The 22,104-nt window shown below is 44.5% G+C and overlaps 1 protein-coding gene and 1 long non-coding RNA gene across 2 annotated transcripts in view; both read right to left on the bottom strand.

The window, feature by feature from the left end:
- Window positions 1–5,681, bottom strand: part of LOC120916792 (mucin-2-like) — a 59,739-nt gene extending 54,058 nt beyond the window's left edge. The window contains exon 1 of the mRNA XM_040327728.1: window positions 5,556–5,681. Coding sequence (XP_040183662.1) covers window positions 5,556–5,681 — 126 coding nt within the window. The remainder of the gene's footprint in view (window positions 1–5,555) is intronic.
- A 3,465-nt stretch (window positions 5,682–9,146) lies between these two features.
- The window catches only part of LOC120917306, a 29,770-nt gene continuing 16,812 nt past the window's right edge, over window positions 9,147–22,104 (bottom strand). Inside the window, exon 3 of the long non-coding RNA XR_005744184.1 lies at window positions 9,147–9,270. This is a non-coding gene — a long non-coding RNA (uncharacterized LOC120917306). The remainder of the gene's footprint in view (window positions 9,271–22,104) is intronic.

Raw genomic sequence — 22,104 nt, 5'->3', positions numbered from 1 at the left:
CCGTAATCTTTAGCAAAGCTGAACAGCCCTGGAGGTGGTCCCTCTGGTCATAACCCCTCTCACTGTAGAGAGCAGCTCAGTTCGTCAAAAAGCAGTACAAACCTAAAAAGGAGGGGTGAGTGTTGTGTCCGTCCATGGACTTCAGAGAAAAGGATTTTATGGTGAGTACAAAAATCCTATTTTCTCTTTTGTCCATGGACGGACACAGCTTCCTTATATTCTTGACTGTAGGGACGTCCCCAAGCAGTGTCAAAAAAACGAGGGGTGGGAACAGCAATCAAATGTCAAACTTCACCCCAACACAATAGTGGTCCTTGGCGGAGGAGTTGCAACCTTTAAACAGCCGCCCGCAAAACTTTCGGCCGAAGCAAGCATCTGAAGATGCACTTACATCAACCTTGTAAAACCTTGTAAAACTTAAAGGTGTGAATGGACAACCAGGTCGCTGCCTTGCACACCTGTGAGACAGACGCTTGATGTCGGAAAGCCCAGGAAGCACCAATTGACCTGGTCGAATGCACCGTGACAGGAAAGGGAGGCGCCCGCCCTTTCAGGGCGTAAGCCTGAATCACGATCTGTCTGATCCACCGGGAAATGGTGGCCGACAAGACCGCCAGGCCTTTCTTTGGACCAGACACTGATACAAACAGTGAGTCTGACCTCCGAAACTGAGCCATATCAGACAGATACACCCGCAGAGCACGTACCACGTCTAGGGAATGTAACGCAGCTTCCTTGGGATGCGACGGCCGAGGACACAAAGATGGAAGTACAATGCCCTCAGTTAGATGAAAAGCCAAAACCACCTTCGGAAGAAGCGAAGGCTGCGGGCGTAGCACCGCTTTATCCCTATATAGGACCAAGTAGGGGGACTTACAGGACAAGGCCGCCAACTCGGAATCCAGTCTGACAGATGTAATGGCCACTAGAAAAGGCAACTTTCTGGGAGAGTGTCAGGAGAGGAATCTCTCTGATGGAGGGGTCTGTCTCTATGTGAGAAGTGACCTCAAAGCACGCGTGAAAGAGAACCAGGTTGATGGAGAGTGTGATGAGGCTGAAGCATTATGGGTGGAACTGCATACAGATGTGCGTAGTTCAAAATTAATCATTGGAGTTTGTTATAAACCACCCAATGTTAATGAGGAGGTGGAGACTCAGCTCCTTGCACAGATGGAAAGGGCTGCAAGGGCTGGGACGGTGATAATAATGGGGGATTTTAACTACCCAGAAATTGACTGGATTAATGGCACTTCTGGGACAGTTAAATTTAAAAACTTATTGCAGGACAATTTTATGGTGCAGTTTATTGAGGCCCCAACTAGGAATGATGCTCTGTTGGACCTGATAATCTCAAACCATGCAGAGCTTATTACTAATGTTCAGATAAAGGAACACCTGGGTAGCAGTGATCATAACATGATTTCATTTAATGTTAACTATAAGCAAGAAATACATAGGAAATATTAAAACACTAAATTTTAAGAGAGCAAATTTTCCAAGGATGAGGGCTGCTCTACAGGACTTGGACTGGGAGGGACTATTGGCACCGATGAACACAGAACAGAAATGGGAATTCTTCAAAAAGTCTGTGTGGAACTTCACTGCAAAGTATGTTCCCATGGGCAATAAGTTTAAAAGGCTAAAAATAAAACCTATGTGGCTCACGGTCAAAGTTAAAAAAGCTATAAACAATAAGAAAGTAGCTTTTAAAAAATATAAAAATGAAGGAACACTAGTGTTGTTTAAATGTTACAAAGGATATAACAGGATATGTAAAAAGGAAATCAAGGATGCAAAAATTCAAAATGAACGACAGATTGCAAAAGATAGTAGGACAAACCCCCAAAGATTCTTTAAATATATTAATAGTAAAAAGGTGAAGTCCGAACATGTAGGCCCCTTACAAAATAATCTAGAGTGGGTGACTGGGGACAAAGAGAAGGCAAATGTATTAAATGCTTTCTTCAGCTCTGTGTATACAATGGAGCATGGGGGAGCTCATGTCCAAAATGGGGGTGGGAGTGACACAGCCCCAAATCCACAATGGCTCAAAAGTGATATGGTCCAGAAATATTTAGACAGAATAAAGGTGGATAAAGCACCTGGACCAGATGGCATCCACCCACGGATCCTAGGTGAGTTGAGCTCTGTCATTTCAAAGCCACTGTATCTAATATTTAGGGACTCATTAATGACAGGAATAGTACCACTGGATTGGTGCAGGGCCAATGTGGTGCCCATATTTAAAAAGGTAACAAAGTCTTTACCAAGTAACTATAGACCTGTTAGTCTAACTTCTATAGTTGGGAAGATACTGGAACGTTTAATAAAAGACCACATGGATGAGTTCTTGCTGGAAAAAAACAATTTAAGCAGCAGACAGCATGGATTCATGAAAGACATAAGTTGTCAGACAAACCTGATTTCCTTTTATGAAGAGGTAAGTAAAACCCTGGACAGAGGCGTGGCTGTGGACATGATATATTTGGATTTTGCAAAAGCGTTTGATACAGTTCCGCACACACGGCTCATGTGTAAGGTAAGGTCTACAGGATTGGATATATCAGTTTGTAAATGGATAGAAAACTGGCTGAAAGACAGAATTCAGAGAGTCGTGGTTAATGATTCTTACTCTGAATGGTCCAATGTTATCAGTGGTGTACCCCAAGGTTCAGTGCTGGGACCCTTACTTTTCAATATATTTATAAATGATATTGGGTCTGAGATCAAAAGTAACATTTCTGTCTTTGCAGATGACACCAAGCTATGCAGTGGAATAACGTCCTTGCAGGATGTCGCCAATTTACAAGCCGACCTTAATGCTCTGTCTAATTGGGCGACTGAGTGGCAGATGAGGTTTAATGTTGATAAATGTAAAGTTATGCACTTAGGGAATAAGAATATGCATGCATCATACATGCCAGGGGGAGTACAACTGGGGGGATCTGTAGTGGAAAAGGATCTGGGGGTCTTGGTAGATCATAAGCTCAATAATAACATGCAATGCCAAGCTGCGGTTTCCAAAGCGAGCAAAGTCCTTTCTTGTATTAAGAGAGGTATGGACTCCAGAGACAGAGATATAATTGTGCCCCTGTACAAATCATTAGTAAGACATCATCTGGAATATGCAGTTCAGTTTTGGGCACCAGTTCTCAAAAAGGATATCGGAGAACTGGATAAAGTGCAGAGAAGGGCAACCAAACTGATAAGAGGCATGGAGGAGCTCAGCTATGAGGAAAGATTAGAGGAACTGAATTTATTCACTCTTGAGAAGAGGAGAATTAGGGGGGATATGATCAACATGTACAAATATATAAGAGGTCCATACAGTGGACTTGGTGTTGAGTTATTCACTTTACGGTCAACACTGAGGACAAGGGGGCACTCTTTACGTCTAGAGGAAAAGAGATTTCACCTCCAAATACGGAAAGGTTTTTTCACAGTAAGAGCTGTGAAAATGTGGAACAGACTCCCTCCAGAGGTGGTTCTGGCCAGCTCAGTAGATTGCTTTAAGAAAGGCCTGGATACTTTCCTAAATGTACATAAAATAACTGAGTACTAAGATTTGTAGGTAAAGTTGATCCAGGGTAAATCCGATTGCCTCTCGGGGGATCAGGAAGGAATTTTTTCCCCTGCTGTAGCAAATTGGATCATGCTCTGCTGGGGTTTTTTGCCTTCCTCTGGATCAACTGTGGGTATGGAGTTTGGTGTATGGGATTGTACTGTGTTTTTTATTTTGTTTGTTTATTTTTTGTGGTTGAACTGGATGGACTTGTGTCTTTTTTCAACCTGACTAACTATGTAACTATGTAACTATGTTCTCAAAGGGGGGTTCCTGAAGTGCAGAGAGCATCAGATTCAAATCCCATGGAGGTAGTGGTGGTCGAACCCGAGGAGCCACATGTTGAACCCCTTGAAAAAAAAGTGCTCACTAGTGTGTGAGTCGCCAAGTGTCGTTGAAAGAAAACAGCCAAGGCTGAAATCTGCCCCTTAACCACTTCCAGACCTTAGGTGTTTTTCAGATTTGGTGTTTGCAAGACTAAAACAGTTTTTTCTGCTAGAAAATTACTTAAAACCCCCAAACATTATATATTTTTTTTTCTAACACCCTAGAGAATAAAATAGCGGTCATTCCAATACTTTTTGTCACAGCGTATTTGCGCAGCGGTCTTACAAGCGCACTTTTTTTGGAAAAAATTCACTTTTTTGAATTAAAAAATAAGACAACAATAAATTTGGCCCAATTTTTTTATATATTGTGAAAGACAATGTTACGCCAAGTAAAATGATACCCAACATGTCACGCTTAAAAATTGTGCCCACTCGAGGCATGGCGTCAAACTTTTACCCTTAAAAATCTCGATAGGCGATGTTTAAAAAATTCTAGAGATTGCATTTTTTGAGCTACAGAGTAGGCCTAGGGCTAGAATTATTGCTCTCGCTCTAACGATCGCGGCGATACCTCACTTGTGGGATTTGAACACCGTTTTCATATGCGGGCGCTACTCGCGTATGCGTTCGCTTCTGCGCGTGAGCTCGTCGGGACGGGCGCTTTAAAACATTTTTTTTTGTTTTCTTATTTATTTTTATTTATTTTATTACTTTTTACACTGAAAAAAAAAATTGATCACTTTTATTCCTATTATAAGGAATGTAAACATCCCTTGTAATAGAAAAAAGCATGACAGGTCCTCTTAAATATGAGATCTGCAGAAAGCCTGGTCTTCTTGAAAGCCTGGTCTGCAGACCAGACCTTAAGCCAAATAAGACGTCGCAGAACCACCGCAGATACTGAGGCTCTAGAGATCAAGGGAGCTGCATCCAGGGCTGCATCGCAGACATACTTGAGGCCATGCACTAACTGGTCAGCCAGTTCCACACATCCTGGAGGAGCATGATGCTCCTCCAACTCCTGGTGCAATAGTCGTGCCCATTCAGTAAGTGTCTGTGACACCAGTTCCCGTAGCTGGAATAGGCCGTAATGCTGAACCCAGCATAGAAAAAATGGACCGACCTACCGCTTCAGACCTCCTGTCAGCGGGGTCCTTAAAAGCAGGAGTTCCTTCAACCGGAATCGTGGTTGTCTTGTTCAACCTGTATACCGGGGGGTCCACAACCGGGGGAGAGGCCCATTTTTTAAAAGGCTCTCCTCAAAGGGGTAACGGACCGCCATGCGCTTAGGGAGCGCAAAGGTCCTCTGCGGTCCTTCCCATTCCTTATCTATGAACTTATCAAAAAAGGGCACATAAGGAAACACCTTATCAGTGCGGGCCTGCTTGTGGGACCCAAAAGGGACTGACCCCTCAGCAGATGTGCCGGCAGTATCCTCTAATTTAAGAGTGTCCCGCACTGCGGTGATAAGAGCTCCAACAAAGGCCTTGTCTTGCGCTGACCCGGACCTGGCGTCCTCCTCACTGTCCGAAAGGTCCTGGTCCGCATCCTCTGATACCTCAAAACCAGGGCCCTGGGCTGCAGCCAGGCCAAAGTCAGAGTCAGAGCTATCCCCAGGAGATGGTGGGGGAGGGGGCGTTTTTACCCCCCTTGCGCCCACAAACCGCTTCCACCCTGGCAACAAATGATTCCAAGACTGCCGACCAAGTGTCCACAGGGACCGCAGGTGCAGGGGCACCGGTTGTCACCACTGGAATGTCTGGGGAAGAAGCGCTAGCTTCTGACGCCATGCTGACCCGCTTACCTGACTTTCCTCAGGGACAAAAGTCAATGTACAAGTGCACACAAAAAGAGAGAGATCCACCCTCCTCACTGTACTGACCAAAAGGGGTATCCCAGGGGACTCACCACCCTGACAAGAAGCTGCACAGCGCGGCTGTCTGCTCTCCTGTACTACACAATTAGTGACTGAGTGTCTCTGAGGTAAAAACTGCGCTGTTCACGCCATTCATAAAGCACCCTAAGCACTAGAGGCCAAAACCTGTGTAAAAATACACTCAAAGATGGCCACTGGCCACCTCAGGAAAAGGAGCGCTGAGCTACTAGAAAATAGCCGCCCACATTAGGTACCTGCGTCACAGCGTGGCCACAAGAAAATGGCACCAAATAAATAAAAAAACAGCGCCGAGGACCAATGTGGACGAGCTTAAAATGGCTTAAAATAGGATGTAGTTTTGAAGCCTGTCTCACTTTTACTAATTGTGAGATCCAAGAAGTTGACTTTTTTCTAGCTGGCTTCATGTACAAAACGAATACCTCTATTGTTGTCATTGATAAAGAGAAAGAATTCATCTAGCTGTGGGGCAGTGCCATCCCATAGGAGGAGGACGTCATCAATATATCTCGCCCATAGGGTTAGATAAGGACTACGGTCCTTATAGATGATGTCCTCCTCCCATTTGGCCCCTAGCCTGGCCAATTTATTTATGGTCAAATGGGAGGAGGACGTGTATCGTTTTTGGGTTCGGAACGGAGGCATATAGTGCCTTTCTATCAGTAAGGGCAGTTTTGCCCATCTTGCATATGGTGATTCTAGCCGCAGGGATGCAGAGTGTTCCTAATAGGGCGGCTGTGTCACATGACTCATGGAATTCCAGGTCACTGTGTCACATGACTTGTGGACTTCCGGGTTACTGTGTCACATGACTCGTGGACTTCCGGGTTACTGTGTCACATGACTCGTGGACTTCCGGGTTACTGTGTCACATGACTCGTGGACTTCTGGGTTACTGTGTCACATGACTCGTGGACTTCCAAGTTACTGTCACATGACTCGTGGACTTCCGGGTTACAGAGTGAAGTATACAGAGCGATCTGCCGGCTCTATTACCAAATCTACATGCGGCTCAGACACTATTCATGCATGTGAGTAATATTCACTTTAGGATCCGGTTAATTTTGAGTCCTTTTATTGTTTTTAGCAATTTAAGGGCAGATGCCCATAATTATAATGGCGGCTTATGGGACAGCGCAGCTATGGCCAACCATTTGTGATCGCAGGATGATGGATGTAATTTTATAATTTAAATTTATATCTATGTAGCGCCCCCTTACTTTCACTATGGGCACTACGCTAAAGTTAGTGGGGAATGGGAGAGTTATTTTGCTCCCATTCACAATTTTATTAAAATTGTGACTTCTGTCATTCCAGAAAGGTCCACTGGGTCAGTCTGTGCTCCAGGGATGCGTTACCATCCCTGGCCAGCAGTTGGCACCAGTGGGATTCTGGCAGAGTGAGTTTTCCTCAGCAGCCAATTAGAGGAGTTTTTCCCTCACAAGGCATGCTGGGGAAGGGTATATCTGTGACAGGTGTCATGTGTTCTAAAATCTTCGCCCTCCAGGCCAAAATTGCAGACTACACAAACCCTCATCCGGAGGTTAAATGAGACTCCAGAAATCTACTGGGTTCCCGGTTCTATTGAAAGGCTTCCAGGCAGAGTGTCGTCCGATTCGGGGATCTGGTGACCGGAATGCTGACAGGTACGCTTTGCTGTCACCCGGTGACCTATGCTAAAATTCCACTGGGAGGATTTGCTCTGTTCATCCATCTAGTTCTTCTAAAGTAATTGGTCTGTGGCAGAGGCCCTAGAGCCAGGTCTGTGAGAGAGACCTGTTCCTCCCAGAAAATCCTAAGTGATGCTTCGGCTGCCAGGCCTGTGAGAGGGGTCTGTCCGGGGGCACTTTACCAACTCCAGCTAAGAGTGGCGACGTGTTATAATTTAGTACTCTATTGAGCAAGGGCTGCTCAAATAATATCCAGGCCTGATACTACAAGGTTCTTCTTTTCCTTCATCAACCTGTTCTTCCCGCTTATTGTTGATGTTGGCCGTGTTGGCCTGGAAATAAAGCATTGGAAAACTCTTTATTCACTGTCTGGACATTCGCTCACTGTTTAGGCTCACTGCTATCACCCCTAGACACATTGCCGGGTAACTTAATACACCGATCCCAAAACAATCAGCGGCTCCTTTGGGGGTAAGTGCTACATCTATTTACACACTCTCTGTCCCTCCTACCTGTCGGTAAGTTTGTGTAAGAATTCTCGTTGTGATGAGGAGAAAGGGGGACGGGGGCACCCAGTGGTTTAGTGCTTTAAGGGCATTTTTCCCTTATCCAATATGGCAACTTTGGTCATTGGGATTCTGGGAGCTCAGATGGGGGCTGTCCTGCCTTTATTGGAGATATAAATAGCGGTGAGTCAGCACGCCGCTCGTGCCCCAGGACGAAGGGAGAAGCGATGTGCTGACGTCATCACTACACAAGAGAGTCCCAGAGTGAATGGGCTGTGTTAGCCGGCTGGCCGGCTATACAATTTTCACATGCGATTTTTTATCTTCACACTGTAAGTGCAATTTTAACCAATTTTTATATTAAATGTTTACTGGATTACGCTATGTTGGCCTTTCTTTCCTTCCTCATCTGGCTATAATCATACATGACTGCTTGTGAGTGGTTGGGGAACGATTTATTGCCGAAGAAACGACATCCAGTCGCATAGACCCTTAGGCCGGGTTATAGGCCATACATCTACAGAAGATCTCTAGTTGGGATCTTCATCTTCAGTAAGAGGCAGTTATATAGAAGGTGGAGGATTTCTTTCCTATTACATCACTTTTCTTTGGTTTGCTCTGGTTTGAAGTCACCAACTTACCTATGGGAGGACTGTACATCTTTAGCCATTTTTGATCATCATCTGATGTGTTTTTTTGAAAAACAGAACATTCACTTGTTCATTTTGTATTTGGACACATTCTAATTTACTGCAAATAGGGATACCTGTTTTGTGTTATGATATCAGGAATATCGACAATATATGCATTCACTTACTTGGTTATATTGTTTTTCTTGGATATTTTCACGTTCATTTGCGCAGCTTGTTTTTTATACTGTATGTCTATTTTTTGTGTGTGTCTCACATTTTAAGTTGCAGCATTATTGTTAATTGTTCACATTTATTGTAAACAGATTGGAGTGTACATTGCCATATACAAAAAAACAACAGTTATTAAAACACTTCAATAAATTGCAGTTGTTGATTTATAAAATTGCCTAAACAAAGATAAAATAAAAATCACAACTTAAATAATAAAGGAAGAAAATAAGAAATAAAAACAAATAATTAGGGGGGAAAAAAACACAATCTACACTTGATTCAAGCAATAAAATTATTAACAGGACAATTCTACTTACCAGGCCACATGTGGTATTGCAGATAATGGCTTGGCAATTAATGTCATACAGTAGTGTTGAGCTGCTAACCATAGAAGTACATTTGCACTCATGGCAGATATTTGGAGCAGTATATATTGGAGAGCCAGGCTATAAATAAAAGGCAAGAAGAACATTTAAAATAAAATGCAAAATAGATCTTTCACAAGTGACATTTACAGTAACCCCCTATAATGGTAGAACCACCAGTGCGTGTCAATTATCAATTCATGTGCAGATAAAATAAGTAAACAAAAATTTTATTTTCACATGACTGGATAATTGAATTGAATCCTTACACAATTTATCGTGTGACCATTCTCGAAACCTTAAGTAAATAAGCTTCATAGCCTAGACATTCCTATTCTGCAGTTTTATAGTCTTATACTGTATCTGCAGTGTGCAATCATTTAAGGCAGTGGTCTCCAAACTGTGGCCCATGGGCCGGATGTGGCCTTTTTTTTTGCCTTTTGCCTTTGGGTCACTATTTCTCCCACTGTCAACAAGGTTGAGGCACCATTCCTTCCTTTGAAACCAGTAGTGGGGCACTATTCTTCCAATTGACACCCACAATGGGGCACTATTTCTACCACTGACACCAATGAATAGGCACTATTCCTCTCACCAATACCAATGATGGGGCATTATCCCTCCTCCTTCTAACCACATGTGCTTTGTAATTTTTTTTACCCCAACTGATCACCAGGTCTGATAAATTGTTTACTCCCATTGACACTAAGGCAGTTTCTACTTCCACCAGCCACAGTCTGGCCGCCACTAAATTCTGACAGACAGAAAACTGTCCCTTTGCTTAGAAAGTTTGGGCCTGTAGTGCATACATCATCCTGCATCTGCTTTATTCATTCTGTGGAACTGTGCTTGCTATACCTTTCTTGGTCATTATCCCCCACTTATCAGATCCTTCATCAGAGGCAGTTCTGACATATGGGAATCAAAGCCTATGTCTGCTATCAAAATGTCCACCTCCCTACAGTCAAAGTGCAGACCAGGGTAAGTGGTAAGTCGATATTAAGGAAAAATCAGCTACAAGCAATATTGACATGTCCTTTACCCCCAACTGGCATTTTTTGTGAACAACTTCCCCTTTAGGTAGGGTCTCAGCATTCCCCAATTTTCTTGTGGTGGCTGGATTATCGTCAGTGGGTGTAGAAAATATTCTGGCATGACTGTGGGGGATTAGTAGCCCATCTTTGGTATTAGTATGAACAATAATGCCCCATCGTTGGTTTCAGCAGGAAGAACAGTATGTCATTGTTGGTGTCAGTGCAAAGAATAGTGCCCCATCAGTGATGTCAATGGGAACAATTATGCCCTATTGTTAATGTCAGTGGAACGTATAGTGCTCCACCACTGGTATTAGTGGGAGAAATTATTACCCATTGTTGGTGTCAGTGGGAGGAATACTGCCCCATCATTGGTGTCAGTAAGAGGAATATCGGTGGGAGGACTAATGCCTCATCACTGGTGTCAGTGGAAGGAGTCATGCCCCACTGTTGGTGTCAGAGGAAGGAATATCAGTTGAAAATGGTATAGAGATCCAAAAATGTTACTGCCGACATTCCTATATGTATTATCAAAAAGGATACATGCTTTCCATGTGGGTTTGAAGGGCAGTAACCATAACTTCTATGTAACAAATAGGAATGAGCTTTATGTTTGGGTCGAACATGAGTTTGACTCAAACATTGGCTGTTCGCCGAATAGCAAACAATTTGGGGTGTTCGTGGCAAATTCGAAAGCCGCGGAACACCCTTTAAAAGTTTATGGGAGAAAGTGCTCATTTTAAAAGTTAATATGCAAGTTATTGTCATAAAAAGTGTTTGGGGCCCGGGTCCTGCCCCAGGAGACATGTATCAATGCAAAATAAAAGTTTAAAAACTAACGTTTTTTCGGGAGCAGTGATTTTAATAATGCTTAAAGTGAAACAATAAAAGTGAAATATTCCTTTAAATTTTGTACCTGGGGGCGTCTATAGGATGCCTGTAAAATAGTGCATGTTTGCCGTGTTTTTTTAACAGTCCCTGGACAAAATTACATTTCTAAAAGGAAAAAAAGTAATTTAAAACTACTCGCGGCTATAATGAATTGTCGGGTCCCCGGCAATACAGATAAAAGTCATTGAAAAAAATGTCAAGAACCAAAATAAAAAATAAAATGCGTGGGGGTCCCCCCAAAAATCCATACCAGACCCTTATCCGAGCACACAATCTGGCAGGCCTCAGGAAAAGAGGGGGCGACGAGAGCGCCCCCCCTCCTGAACCGTACCAGGCCACATGCCCTCAACATGGGGAGGATGTCCCCTTGTTGATGGGGACAAGGGCCTCATCCCCACAACTCTTGCCCGGTAGTTGTGCTAGTCTGCGGGCGGGGGGCTTATCGGAACCTGGAACCCACTTTAACAAAGGGGACCTCCACATCCCATCCCCGCTATGTGAATTGGTAACGGGGAAAAAATTCCAGCGTCGTAATCCTTCTAAGAGTCCGACCCGCCGCTATGAACGATACCGCCTCCGTAGGAGGCTCCCGGCTGAATGACGTGTGACCCGTCTGACAGCTCTTTTATAACCGAGGGCTGGGTTACCCATCCACGTCACAGGTGATGATGCAACGGGGGTTTCCGGTGGTTTCCCTGTGGTGTCACGGGTGACCCCGCCCCCTCTGACATGTCACAGGAAACTCAAGTTGCATCAGAGGGGGGCGGGGTCACCCGTGATGCCACAGGGAAACCGCTGGAACCCCCCATTGTGCCAGAGGGGGGTGGAGTCACCCATCCACGTCACGGGTGGCCCCGCCCTCAGTTATAAAAGAGCTGTCAGACGGGTCCTATGGAAGCGGTATTATTCGTAGAAGCGGGTAAAACTCGTAGAAGGATTACGACACTGGAATTTATTTTATTTTTTTATTAAAGAACTTGTCCCAACTTAATATCCATACCTAAAGGGACTGGTAATGGAATTTGGGGGGACCCCCATGCATTTTTTTTTGGTGCGGGGTTCCGCTTAACCACTTAAGTCCCGGACCATTTGGCTGGTAAAAAGACCCGGCCATTTTTTTCGATTCGGCACTGTGTCACTTTAACTGACAATTGTGCGGTCGTGCGAAGTGGCTCCCAAACAAAATTGATGTCCTTTTTTCCCACAAATAGAGATTTCTTTTGGTGGTATTTGATCACCTCTGCGCTTTTTATTTATTGCACTATAAACAAAAATAGAGCGTAAATTTTGAAAAAAATGCAATATTTTAAACTTTTTGCTCAGTTTAGGCCGATATAGGTATTCTTCTATTTTTGGTATAAAAAAAAAAAATCGCAATAAGCGTTTATTGATTGGTTTGCGCAAAAGTTATAGGCCCGGATTCAGATACAATGGTGTATCTCTTGGCGGGCGTAATGTATCCGCGTAAATTAGGGCGCAAGTTCCGTATTCTGAAAGAACTTACGCCCTAAGTTACGGCGGCGTAACGTATGTGGTCCGGCGTAAGCCCGCCTAATTTAAATGTGGATGATGTGGGCGTGTTTTATGTAAATGAACTGTGACCCCACGTAATTGACTTTTTTTCGAACGGCGCATGCGCCGTTCGTGAAAGAATCCCAGTGCGCATGCTCGAAATTACGCCGCAAATCCTCAATGCTTTAGACGTGAACGTAACTTACGTACAGCCCTATTCGCGAACGACTTACGCAAACAACGTAAATTTTTTAAAATTAGACGCGGGAACAACGTCCATACTTAACATAGGATACGCCTCATATGGCAGGGGTAACTTTACTTTGGAAAAAGCCTAACGTAAACGACGTAAAAAAAGCCCCGGGCGGACGTACGTTTCTGAATCGGCGTATCTACCTAATTTGCATATTCGACGCGGAAGTCTAGGGAAGCGCCCCTAGCGGTCAGCGTAAATATTGCACCCTAAGATACGACGGCGTAGGAGACTTACACCGCTCGTATCTAGGCAACATTGAAGCGTATCTGATTGTATGAATCAGACGCCGAGATGCGACAGCCCGAACTCAGAGTTACGACGGCGTATCTGGAGATACGCCATCGTAACTGCTTTCTGAATCCGGGCCATAGTGTACAAAATAGGGGATAGTTTTATGGCATTTTTATTAATATTTTTTTTACTAGTAATGGCGGCGATCAGCGATTTTTATCGTGACTGCGACATTATGGCGGACACATCGGACACTTTTGACACCACTTTGGGGCCATTGTCATTTTTACAGCGATCAGTGCTATAAAAATGCACTGATTACTGTAAAAATTACACTGGCCGTGAAGGGGTTAACCTGTAGGGGGCGCTGAAGGGGTTAAGTGTGTCCTAGGGAGTGCTAGTAACTATTAGGGGGAGTGACTTGCCGTGACACGTCACTGATCGTTGTTCCCAATGACAGGGAACACGATCAGTGACAATGTCACCTAGGCAGAACGGGGAGATGTTGTGTTTAAACTAACATCTCCCCGTTCTTCAGCTCTGTGACCCGATCGCGGGACATTGGTCGGTGATCAGGTCCTTGAGTCCCGCAGTCACAGAGCTCACGGCACAACACAGCTCGCAAATTAAAGGGGGTGTACCTGTACACCCATATGCGCAGCCGTGCCATTCTGTCGACGTACATAGTCGTGCACCGCTCGGGAACAGCTTAATATTCATACCAGACCCAAAGGGCCTGGTAATGGACTGGGGGGGAACCCATGCAATTTTTTTCAATGACTTTTATCCGTATTGCCGGGACCCGATAATTCATTATAGCCGTGACCGCGAGTAGTTCTAAATTACTTTTTTTCCTTTTAGAAATGTAATTTTGTGCAGGAACTGTTAAAAAAACACGGGAAACATGCGCTACTTTACAATACTATAGACACCCTCCAGGTACAAAATTTAAAGGAATATTTCACTTTATCGTTTCACTTTAAGCATTATTAAAATCGATGCACCCATAGGGCCAGATTCAGGTAGATCAGCGGATCTTTAGATCCGCGTGATCTATCTGATTTAAGATACCCTGCCGCAAGTTTGAGAGGCAAGTGGGTAATTCACTAACCACTTACCTCCAAACTTGCGGCGGCGTATCGCAAATCCCCCGGCGGAATTCAAATTCCGCGGCTAGGGGGAGTGTACTATTTAAATCAGGCGCGTCCCCGCGCTGATTTAAATGAGCATGCGCAGTCCGTGAATTTCCCGCCGTGCATTGCTCCCACTGACGTCCCTAGGACGTTAGTGGTTTTGACGCTTACGTAAACGACGTCCATCCGTATTACAGAACGATTTACACAAACGACGTAAAAAAATTCAAAATCGACGCAGGAACGACGGCTATACTTAACATTGGCTGCGCCTCATAGAAGCAGGGGTAAGTATACGCCGGGAAAGCCGCTACGGAAACATCGTAACAACACTGCGTCGGGTCCGCGTACGTTCGTGAATTCGCGTATCTTGCTGTTAACATATTATTCAACGTAAATCAGCGGGAACGCCCCCCGCGCCATTTTTAAATTACAAATAAGATCCAACGATGTAACACAGTTACACCTGTCGGATCTTAGCCATATCTATGCGTAACTGATTCTATGAATCTGTCATATACCCCTGAAGAAGAGGACAAAGGAACTACTTTGAAACATATTGGGTGATTGTGGTGTAATTTACTGTACCGTATGTATTTTGTGATTATGTAATGCTCCCTAGTGGAGAATGCTTATGCGTATTTTTTAACATGTGGTTCTATGTATACAAAAGGTCACCAGCCATGATGGTTTTAAGTCTTGTTTTTATTTATCTATGACATACAGCTTTGTTACATTTTTTACATAAAAGTTATGGTTATTGCCCTTCAATGTCCCATGGGAAAAATGTATCCTTTTTGCGTTAGAGGGAGGAAAAGTGTGCCAGGGGCCAGATAAATGAAAGCAAAAGGGCTGCATCTGGCCCTAGTTTGGGGACCACTGGCCTAAGCTATGCACATAGACTAGAGATAAGCCAAATACCCCCCAGTTCAGTTTGCACCAGAACTCTCAAACATCGCAAAAGTTCAAAGCCCGAATGACAAACCCCATTGAAGTCTATGGGGCCCAAACAGCAAAATTCTAAAGTGCCAATTTTGAAGGTTTATATGCAAGTTATTGTCCATAAAAAGGGTATGGGGGCTAAGGTACTACCCTAGTGCACATGTACCAATGAAAACACTTTTTAACTTTTAAAAAATATTGTTTTTAACCAGTTCCTTACCGACCCATAGTAAAATGACGCAGACAGGAACCTTCTCTCCCTCTGGGTGGACGTCATATGACGTCCACCGCTTCTTGCCGCTACTGCGGGCCCCTGGGCAGCGTGGCGATCAGAGACAAGGCGTGTCCCTCGGACACAGCCCATCCCTGATCGGGGTAAAGAGCCAATGAAATTGGCTCTTTGCCACGTGACCATCTGTATCCAATCACAGCCGGTCACTTTGCATAGGTACAGCGTGCACGCCGCTCGTGTGCGCCCCCGGGGCGTGCAGCGCGGCTATCAGGGACGAGGCTCGTCCCTTGGACAAAGCCCAGCCCGATCAGGGTAAAGAGCAAATTTAATTTGGCTCTTTACCACGTAACCGGCTGTGTTCAATCACAGCCGGTCACAAGTGTAAACAAAGCAGACTGTAACTGCTGTTGCTGGGTTCTCCTCCTCACACACTGATCCAGTGTGAGAAGGAGAAATCATAACAGTGAGTTACAGTATTACTAATTATCACTACTGTACCCAGATTTCCCCCCTCAAATAAAGAGTACCTGTCACCCCCATCAGAAGTACCTGTCACCCCCATCAGAAGTACCTGTCACCCCCCATCAAAAGTACCTGAGTACCTGTCGCCCCCATCAAGAGTACCTAAGTACCTGTCACCCCCCATCAACAGTACCTGAGTACCTGGCACCCCATCAGGAGTACCTGAGTACCTGTCACCCCCATCAGGAGTACCTCTCACCCCGTCTGAGTACCTGAGCCCAGCAGTGCCTGATGTGCAGCCAATTTCTAGCTGACATACAGCCCATTAGTTCTTGTCGTGCATCCCTGTAATACAGCCACCATGTCCAGAAAAGTATACACCCCAGAAGAGGCATGCCAAATGCTAACCCTGACCAATGAGAGCAGCGGGGAGCTCTCACTGCCCCAGTACAGTTCTGATTCCAGTTTTGATTCTGGTTCGCAATACAAACCCCCCAAAGGCAGTACATCCGAATCAGAGGAGTAAGTAGTCCGTCCAAAAAGAAGACGGTCTGAACTTCAGGCAGCTACCAGCAGTGCCAGACACCCTAATGGTCAATCAGCAAATGCCAAATGGCTCTAGACCCCAGGAGGAGAGGCCCAGTACAAGTGCTGCTAGACCCCAGGAGGAGAGGCCCAGTACAAGCGCTGCTAGACTCCAAGAGGAAAGGCCCAGTACAAGCTCTGGAATTCCATGCCGAAGAAGTAGTGCCCAAACCCATCTACTGGATGCCTTGGCCAACCCATTGTGGCTGCCTTCTAGGTAGGCCAGATGTGCAGGCCAACACCAAAGGTTTCTCTGCAATCGTGGACCAAACAAATCTTTTTGCCCGTCATTACATACAAAACAACTCCAACTCATGCTATGCCCACCCTTTTGAATGGAGACCCCTAACAGTGGAGGAGCTTAGATTGTTTTTAGCCCTTTACGCTCAACATGGGGCTTACAAAAAAATGAACTGCATTCATATTGGTCTACCAAGCCCATCCACCATATGCCAATTTTTTCAGCTGTGATCTCCAGGTGCCACTATGACATGATCATGCAGTTCCTGCATTTCAGTGATAACTCGCAATGCCCCCCCCCCCGAAATCATTCGGACTTTGATAAATTGTAAAAAATTTGCCCCTAATTGATTTTTTTAATAAGAGGTTTGCCGAACTTTACATCCCTGACCAGAACATCTCTGTGGACGAATCCCTGGTCCATTTCACAGGCCGGCTGGGAATCAAGCAGTATATTCCCAGTTTAAGGGGGCAAGGTATGGCTTGAAGATCAACAAGCTCTGTGAAAGCTCCTCCGGATATGTACAGTAGGTGACCGCGATATTGTGTCAATCTCGCTGCATTTCTCGGCGAGATTGACCACCTACGAGCCCTGTCGCGGGAGCCAACCCAGAGGGAAAAAGCCGACATACTCCGACTTAGAATGAACGGGGATCCGACTTGGATTCCCACCAATTCCAGACACTGTGTTTAGTATGAATCATGAGCCACGCCAAATTTTAAATTAAAAACCGGCATGGGTTCCCCTCCAGGTGTATACCAGGCTCTTGGGTCTGGTATGGATTGTAAGAAGAACCCCCCTACGCCGAAAAAACTGCGTGGGGGTTCCCCCAAAATCCATACCAGACCCTTATCCGAGCACACCACCTGGCCGGTCAGGAAAGGAGTGTGGACAAGCGAGCGCCCCCCTCTTGAGCCGTACCAGGCCGCATGCCCTCAACATGGGGGAAGGGGGCGCCCTGCGGCCCCCCACCCCAGAGCACCCTGTCCCCATGTTGATGGAGACAAGGGCCTCTTCCCAACAACCCTGGCCGTTGGTTGTCGGGGTCTGTGGGCAGGGGCTTATCAGAATCCGGGAGCCCCCTTTAATAAGGGGGCCCCCAGATCCCGGCCCCCCACCCTAGGTGAATGAGTATGGGGTACATCGTACCCCTACCCATTCACCTGGAGGAAAAGTGTAAAAAAACACACTACACAGGTTTTTAAAGTAATTTATTAGTCAGCTCCGGGGGTCTGCAGAGCAGCCAGGCAGAAGGAAGAAGGCACCGGAGAGCGGGAGAAGAACCCGGGGGCCGTGGAGACGACACCAGAGAGCAGAAGAAAAGAGCGGAGAAGTCGAAAGAAGACCCCTGGAGAGTGGAGAAGTTGGAAGAAGACCCCCGAAGTCACAAGAAGACCCCTGGAGCTGACTAATAAATGACTTTAAAAATCTGTGTAGTGTGTTTTTTTTTTACATTTTCCTCCAGGTGAATGGGTAGGGGTACGATGTACCCCATACTCATTCACCTAGGGTGGGGCCCGAGATCTGGGAGCCTCCTTATTAAAGGGGGCTCCCGGATTCTGATAAGCCCTCGCCCACAGACCCCGACAACCAAGAGGCCCTTGTCCTCATCAACATGGGGACAGGGTGCTTTGGGGTGGGGGGGCGAAGGATGCCCCCCTGCCCCAAAGCACCCACCCCCCATGTTGAGGGCATGTGGCCTGGTAAGGCTCAGGAGGGGGGGGCGCTCGCTCATCCCCACTCCTTTCCTGCCTGGCCTGGCGGCGTGCTCGGATAAGGGTCTGGTATGGATTTTGGGGGAGCCCCCATGCAGTTCTTTCGGCATAGGGGGATTTTCCTTACAATCCATACCAGACCCAAGGGCCTGGTATGCTCCTTGAGGGGAACCCATGCCGGTTTTTTATTTAAAATTTGGCATGGAGGTTCCCCTCATGATTCATACCAAACACAGTGTCTGGAATTGGCAGGAATCCAAGTCGGATCCTCGTCGCTTCTATCTCGTGCTTGCTGTAATGTGTTTTTCCTTTTTCAGCGAGCTCGGGATTTCAGCACCCTGTCGCCGCGAACCAGCGCGATGCGATCGTGCTGGAAACACATTCTCGCGGACAGGTACTGTAAATGCCTTTCGTGTGTACGAAGGCAAAGACTCCCAGCTCCAGCCCCCTGCTGCATGCTGACCACATCCCTGCCTGTTACCTGGACCGATGCTCATCTCTGTGGACCATTTCACTACTAAAACCGCAGGTAATCTTTTGTTTACTCTTTGCTCAGAGGAATTTTGGTTTGTAATTGGTATGTACAGTATATGCTATGGGTTAGAAATATGAAGGGCCTTAAACAATGTGATAGGTTGGCAGAGATTTGTGTGTGTAATGTATGCTCCTAGAACGCCTGGAGGCTGGACCTCTGTATGTGGCCAGGCTATGTAAAAGTCTTACACATGTGTAGATTATACGTTGGGGTGTTAGCTTTCCAAAATGGGGTCATTTAGTGCGTGTTTTCCATTGTCCTGGTCTTCAAAAGTGCAATAGGTGGTTGAGAAATGAGATGTGTAATTTATGCTTGTAGAACACCTGAAGGTTCTACTTCAATGTTGGGCTTCTGTATGTGGCCAGGCTATGTAAAAGTCTCACACATGTGGTATCACCATACTCAGGAGTAGCAGAATGTATTTTGGGGTGTCATGTTTGCTATGTACATGCTGTGTGTTAGAAATATCTTATAAATGGACAATTTAGTGTAAAAAATGCGTTTTAATTTTTTTTCCAAATTTTTCAAAAACTTCTGGAGAAAAATGAACCGTTCAAAAGACTCATTATGCCTCATGGATTATACGTTGGGGTGTTAGATTTCCAAAATGGGGTCATTTTGTGGGCGTTTCCATTGTCCTGGTGCTCCAGGGTCTTCAAAAGTGTGATAGATTTTTTTTTCATGGGGTAGTATATATTTAATTTTTTTTTATTTTTTTTTATTTTTTATATTATATTTTTTTTTTTTTTTTTTTCTTTTTTCTCTCCTCTCCATGTTTATGTACACCTAAGTAAATACACAATAAAGGGAATTAACCCCTATAGTTTAACCGTTTTTCCTTTTTCTCCTCTTCTTGTTCTTCATAATTCACTTTGGTTATTATATATTTAAGTAAATACACAATTAGGGGACTTAACCCCTATATATCTCACTATATCTAGTAGGACTTAATGTCTCTTATTTGGTCTTCACAGGGGAAAGTGTTCCCCCCCTCTTTTTCTTTTTTTTTTTTTTTTTTTTATTTATTTTTTTTCTTTTTTTTTTACATATTTAAGAAAATACACAATAAGGGGAATTAACCCCTCTACTTTTCACTGGTATTCTAAATGAACTCCCTTTTCTTCACAATCCCATCGTGTTTTGGCGCACTTAAGTAAATATACATTAAGGGGAAGTAACCCCTAATCCTCACCATATTTCAGTAAGATTTCGTGTTTTTTTTTTTTTTTTTTTTTTTTTTTTTTTTTTTTTTTTTTAGAAGAAAGTCTTTTTAGTTTATTTTCCCTCTCATGGGGTAGTATATACTGAATTTGTTTTTTTTTTACACCTAAGTAAATACACAATATAGGGGAATTAACCCCTATAGTTTAATTATCTTTCTCTTTTCTTTTCTTCTTGTTCCTCATAATTCACTTTTGTTATTATATATCTAAGTAAATACACAATTAGGGGAATTAACCCCTACATATCCCACTATATTTTAGAGGGACTTATTACCTTTTTTTTTTTTTTTTCCCCTCTCTCTCTCCTCCCTCCTCCTCTCGGTCTGTCTCTCCCCTCTCCCGCTGTCTCCTATGTCTCTCTCTTTCCCTATGTCCCTCCCTATGTGGGTATTGTCATCTATCAGGGAGACGGAAGGGGAAGGACTGGCCCCGGGGCAGAATGTGACGGAGAAATCCAGTAGTAGAATGTAGTAGTGGTAGAAGAAGATACAGTGTTTATATTTGTCTTTTCTTTTTTTTTTCTTTTTTAATCGAAGGGGTACATATCGAGACCGTAGATGTGAGTCTGTATATATTGATTTTATGTTGTATTGATTGTATTTATTGTTTTGTGAAAAAAATGAATAAAAGTATTTGACATAAAAAAAAAAAAAAGTGTGATAGGTTGTCATCTAATGAGATGTGTAATTTCTGCTCCTAAAGCGCCTGGAGTTGCTACTTATATGTTGGGCCTCTGTATGTGGCCAGGCTGTGTCTCACACATGTGGTATCGCCATACTCAGAAGGAGCAGTAGAATGTATTTTGGGGTGTCATTGTAAGTATGTGCTGTGTGAGAGAACTAACTTGTTATTATGACAATTTTGTGTAAAAACAAAAATCGTCATATTCCCAAGAATTGTGGGAAAAAATTACAACTTCAAAAAATTCACCATGCATCTTATGAAATACTGTGGAATGTCTACTTTACAAAAAGGGGTCATTTGGGGGGTATTTGTACTTTCCTGGCTTGTTAGGGTCTCAAGAAATGAGATAGGCCATCAGTACACCAGGTGTGATCAGATGTGATACATTTTCAATGATTTGCATCATAGCTTGTAGACTCTAACATTCACAGAGACCAAATAATATACACTAATTTGGATTATTTTTACAAAAGATAATGTAGCAGTATACATTTTGGCCCAAATTTATGAAGAAAAATGATTTCTTTGCAAAATTTTAAGATAGAAACAAAAAAAAGGTTTTTTTTTTCAAAGTTGTCTCTCTTTTATTGCTTATATTGCAAAAAGAAAGCTCTGTTTGTGAGAACAAAATGCAAAAAAAATTGTTTGGAGACTATATAGCATGAGAAATTGGCATTCAAAGTGTGAGAGCGCTGAAAGATGAAAAATGGTCTGGGCAGGAAGGGTATATAAATGTCCTGTATTAAAGTGGTTAACCACTTCCCGCCCGGTCAATAGTCAATTGACGTCCGGGAAGTGGTTGTGAAATCCTGACTGGACGTCTATTGACGTCCTGCAGGATTTTATGCCAGCGCGCGCCCGTGGGGGCGTGCAGCGCGGCAATCGGTGATGCGGGGTGTCAGTCTGACACTCTGCATCTCTGATCTCGGTAAAGAGCCTCCGGCGGAGGCTCTTTACTACGTGATCAGCCGTGTCCAACCACGGCTGATCACGATGTAAACAGGAAGAGCCGTTGATCGTCTCTTCCTCACTCGCGTCTGACAGACGCGAGTAGAGGAGAGCCGATCGGCGGCTCTCCTGACAGGGGGGGTTTGCGCTGATTGATTATCAGCGCAGCCCCCCCTCGGATGCCAACACTGGACCACCATGGAGTGCCCCCTGGTGCTCAAAAGAGCAAAAAAAAACACCAATAATAAAATTAACACAATCAATGCCAATCAGTGCCCAGACTGACTGGCA

Source organism: Rana temporaria, chromosome 11 (assembly GCF_905171775.1).
Source record: "Rana temporaria chromosome 11, aRanTem1.1, whole genome shotgun sequence".
Taxonomy (NCBI): domain Eukaryota; kingdom Metazoa; phylum Chordata; class Amphibia; order Anura; family Ranidae; genus Rana; species Rana temporaria.
Note: the sequence above shows the minus strand (reverse complement) of the source record. Positions and strands in the feature narration are given on the sequence as shown.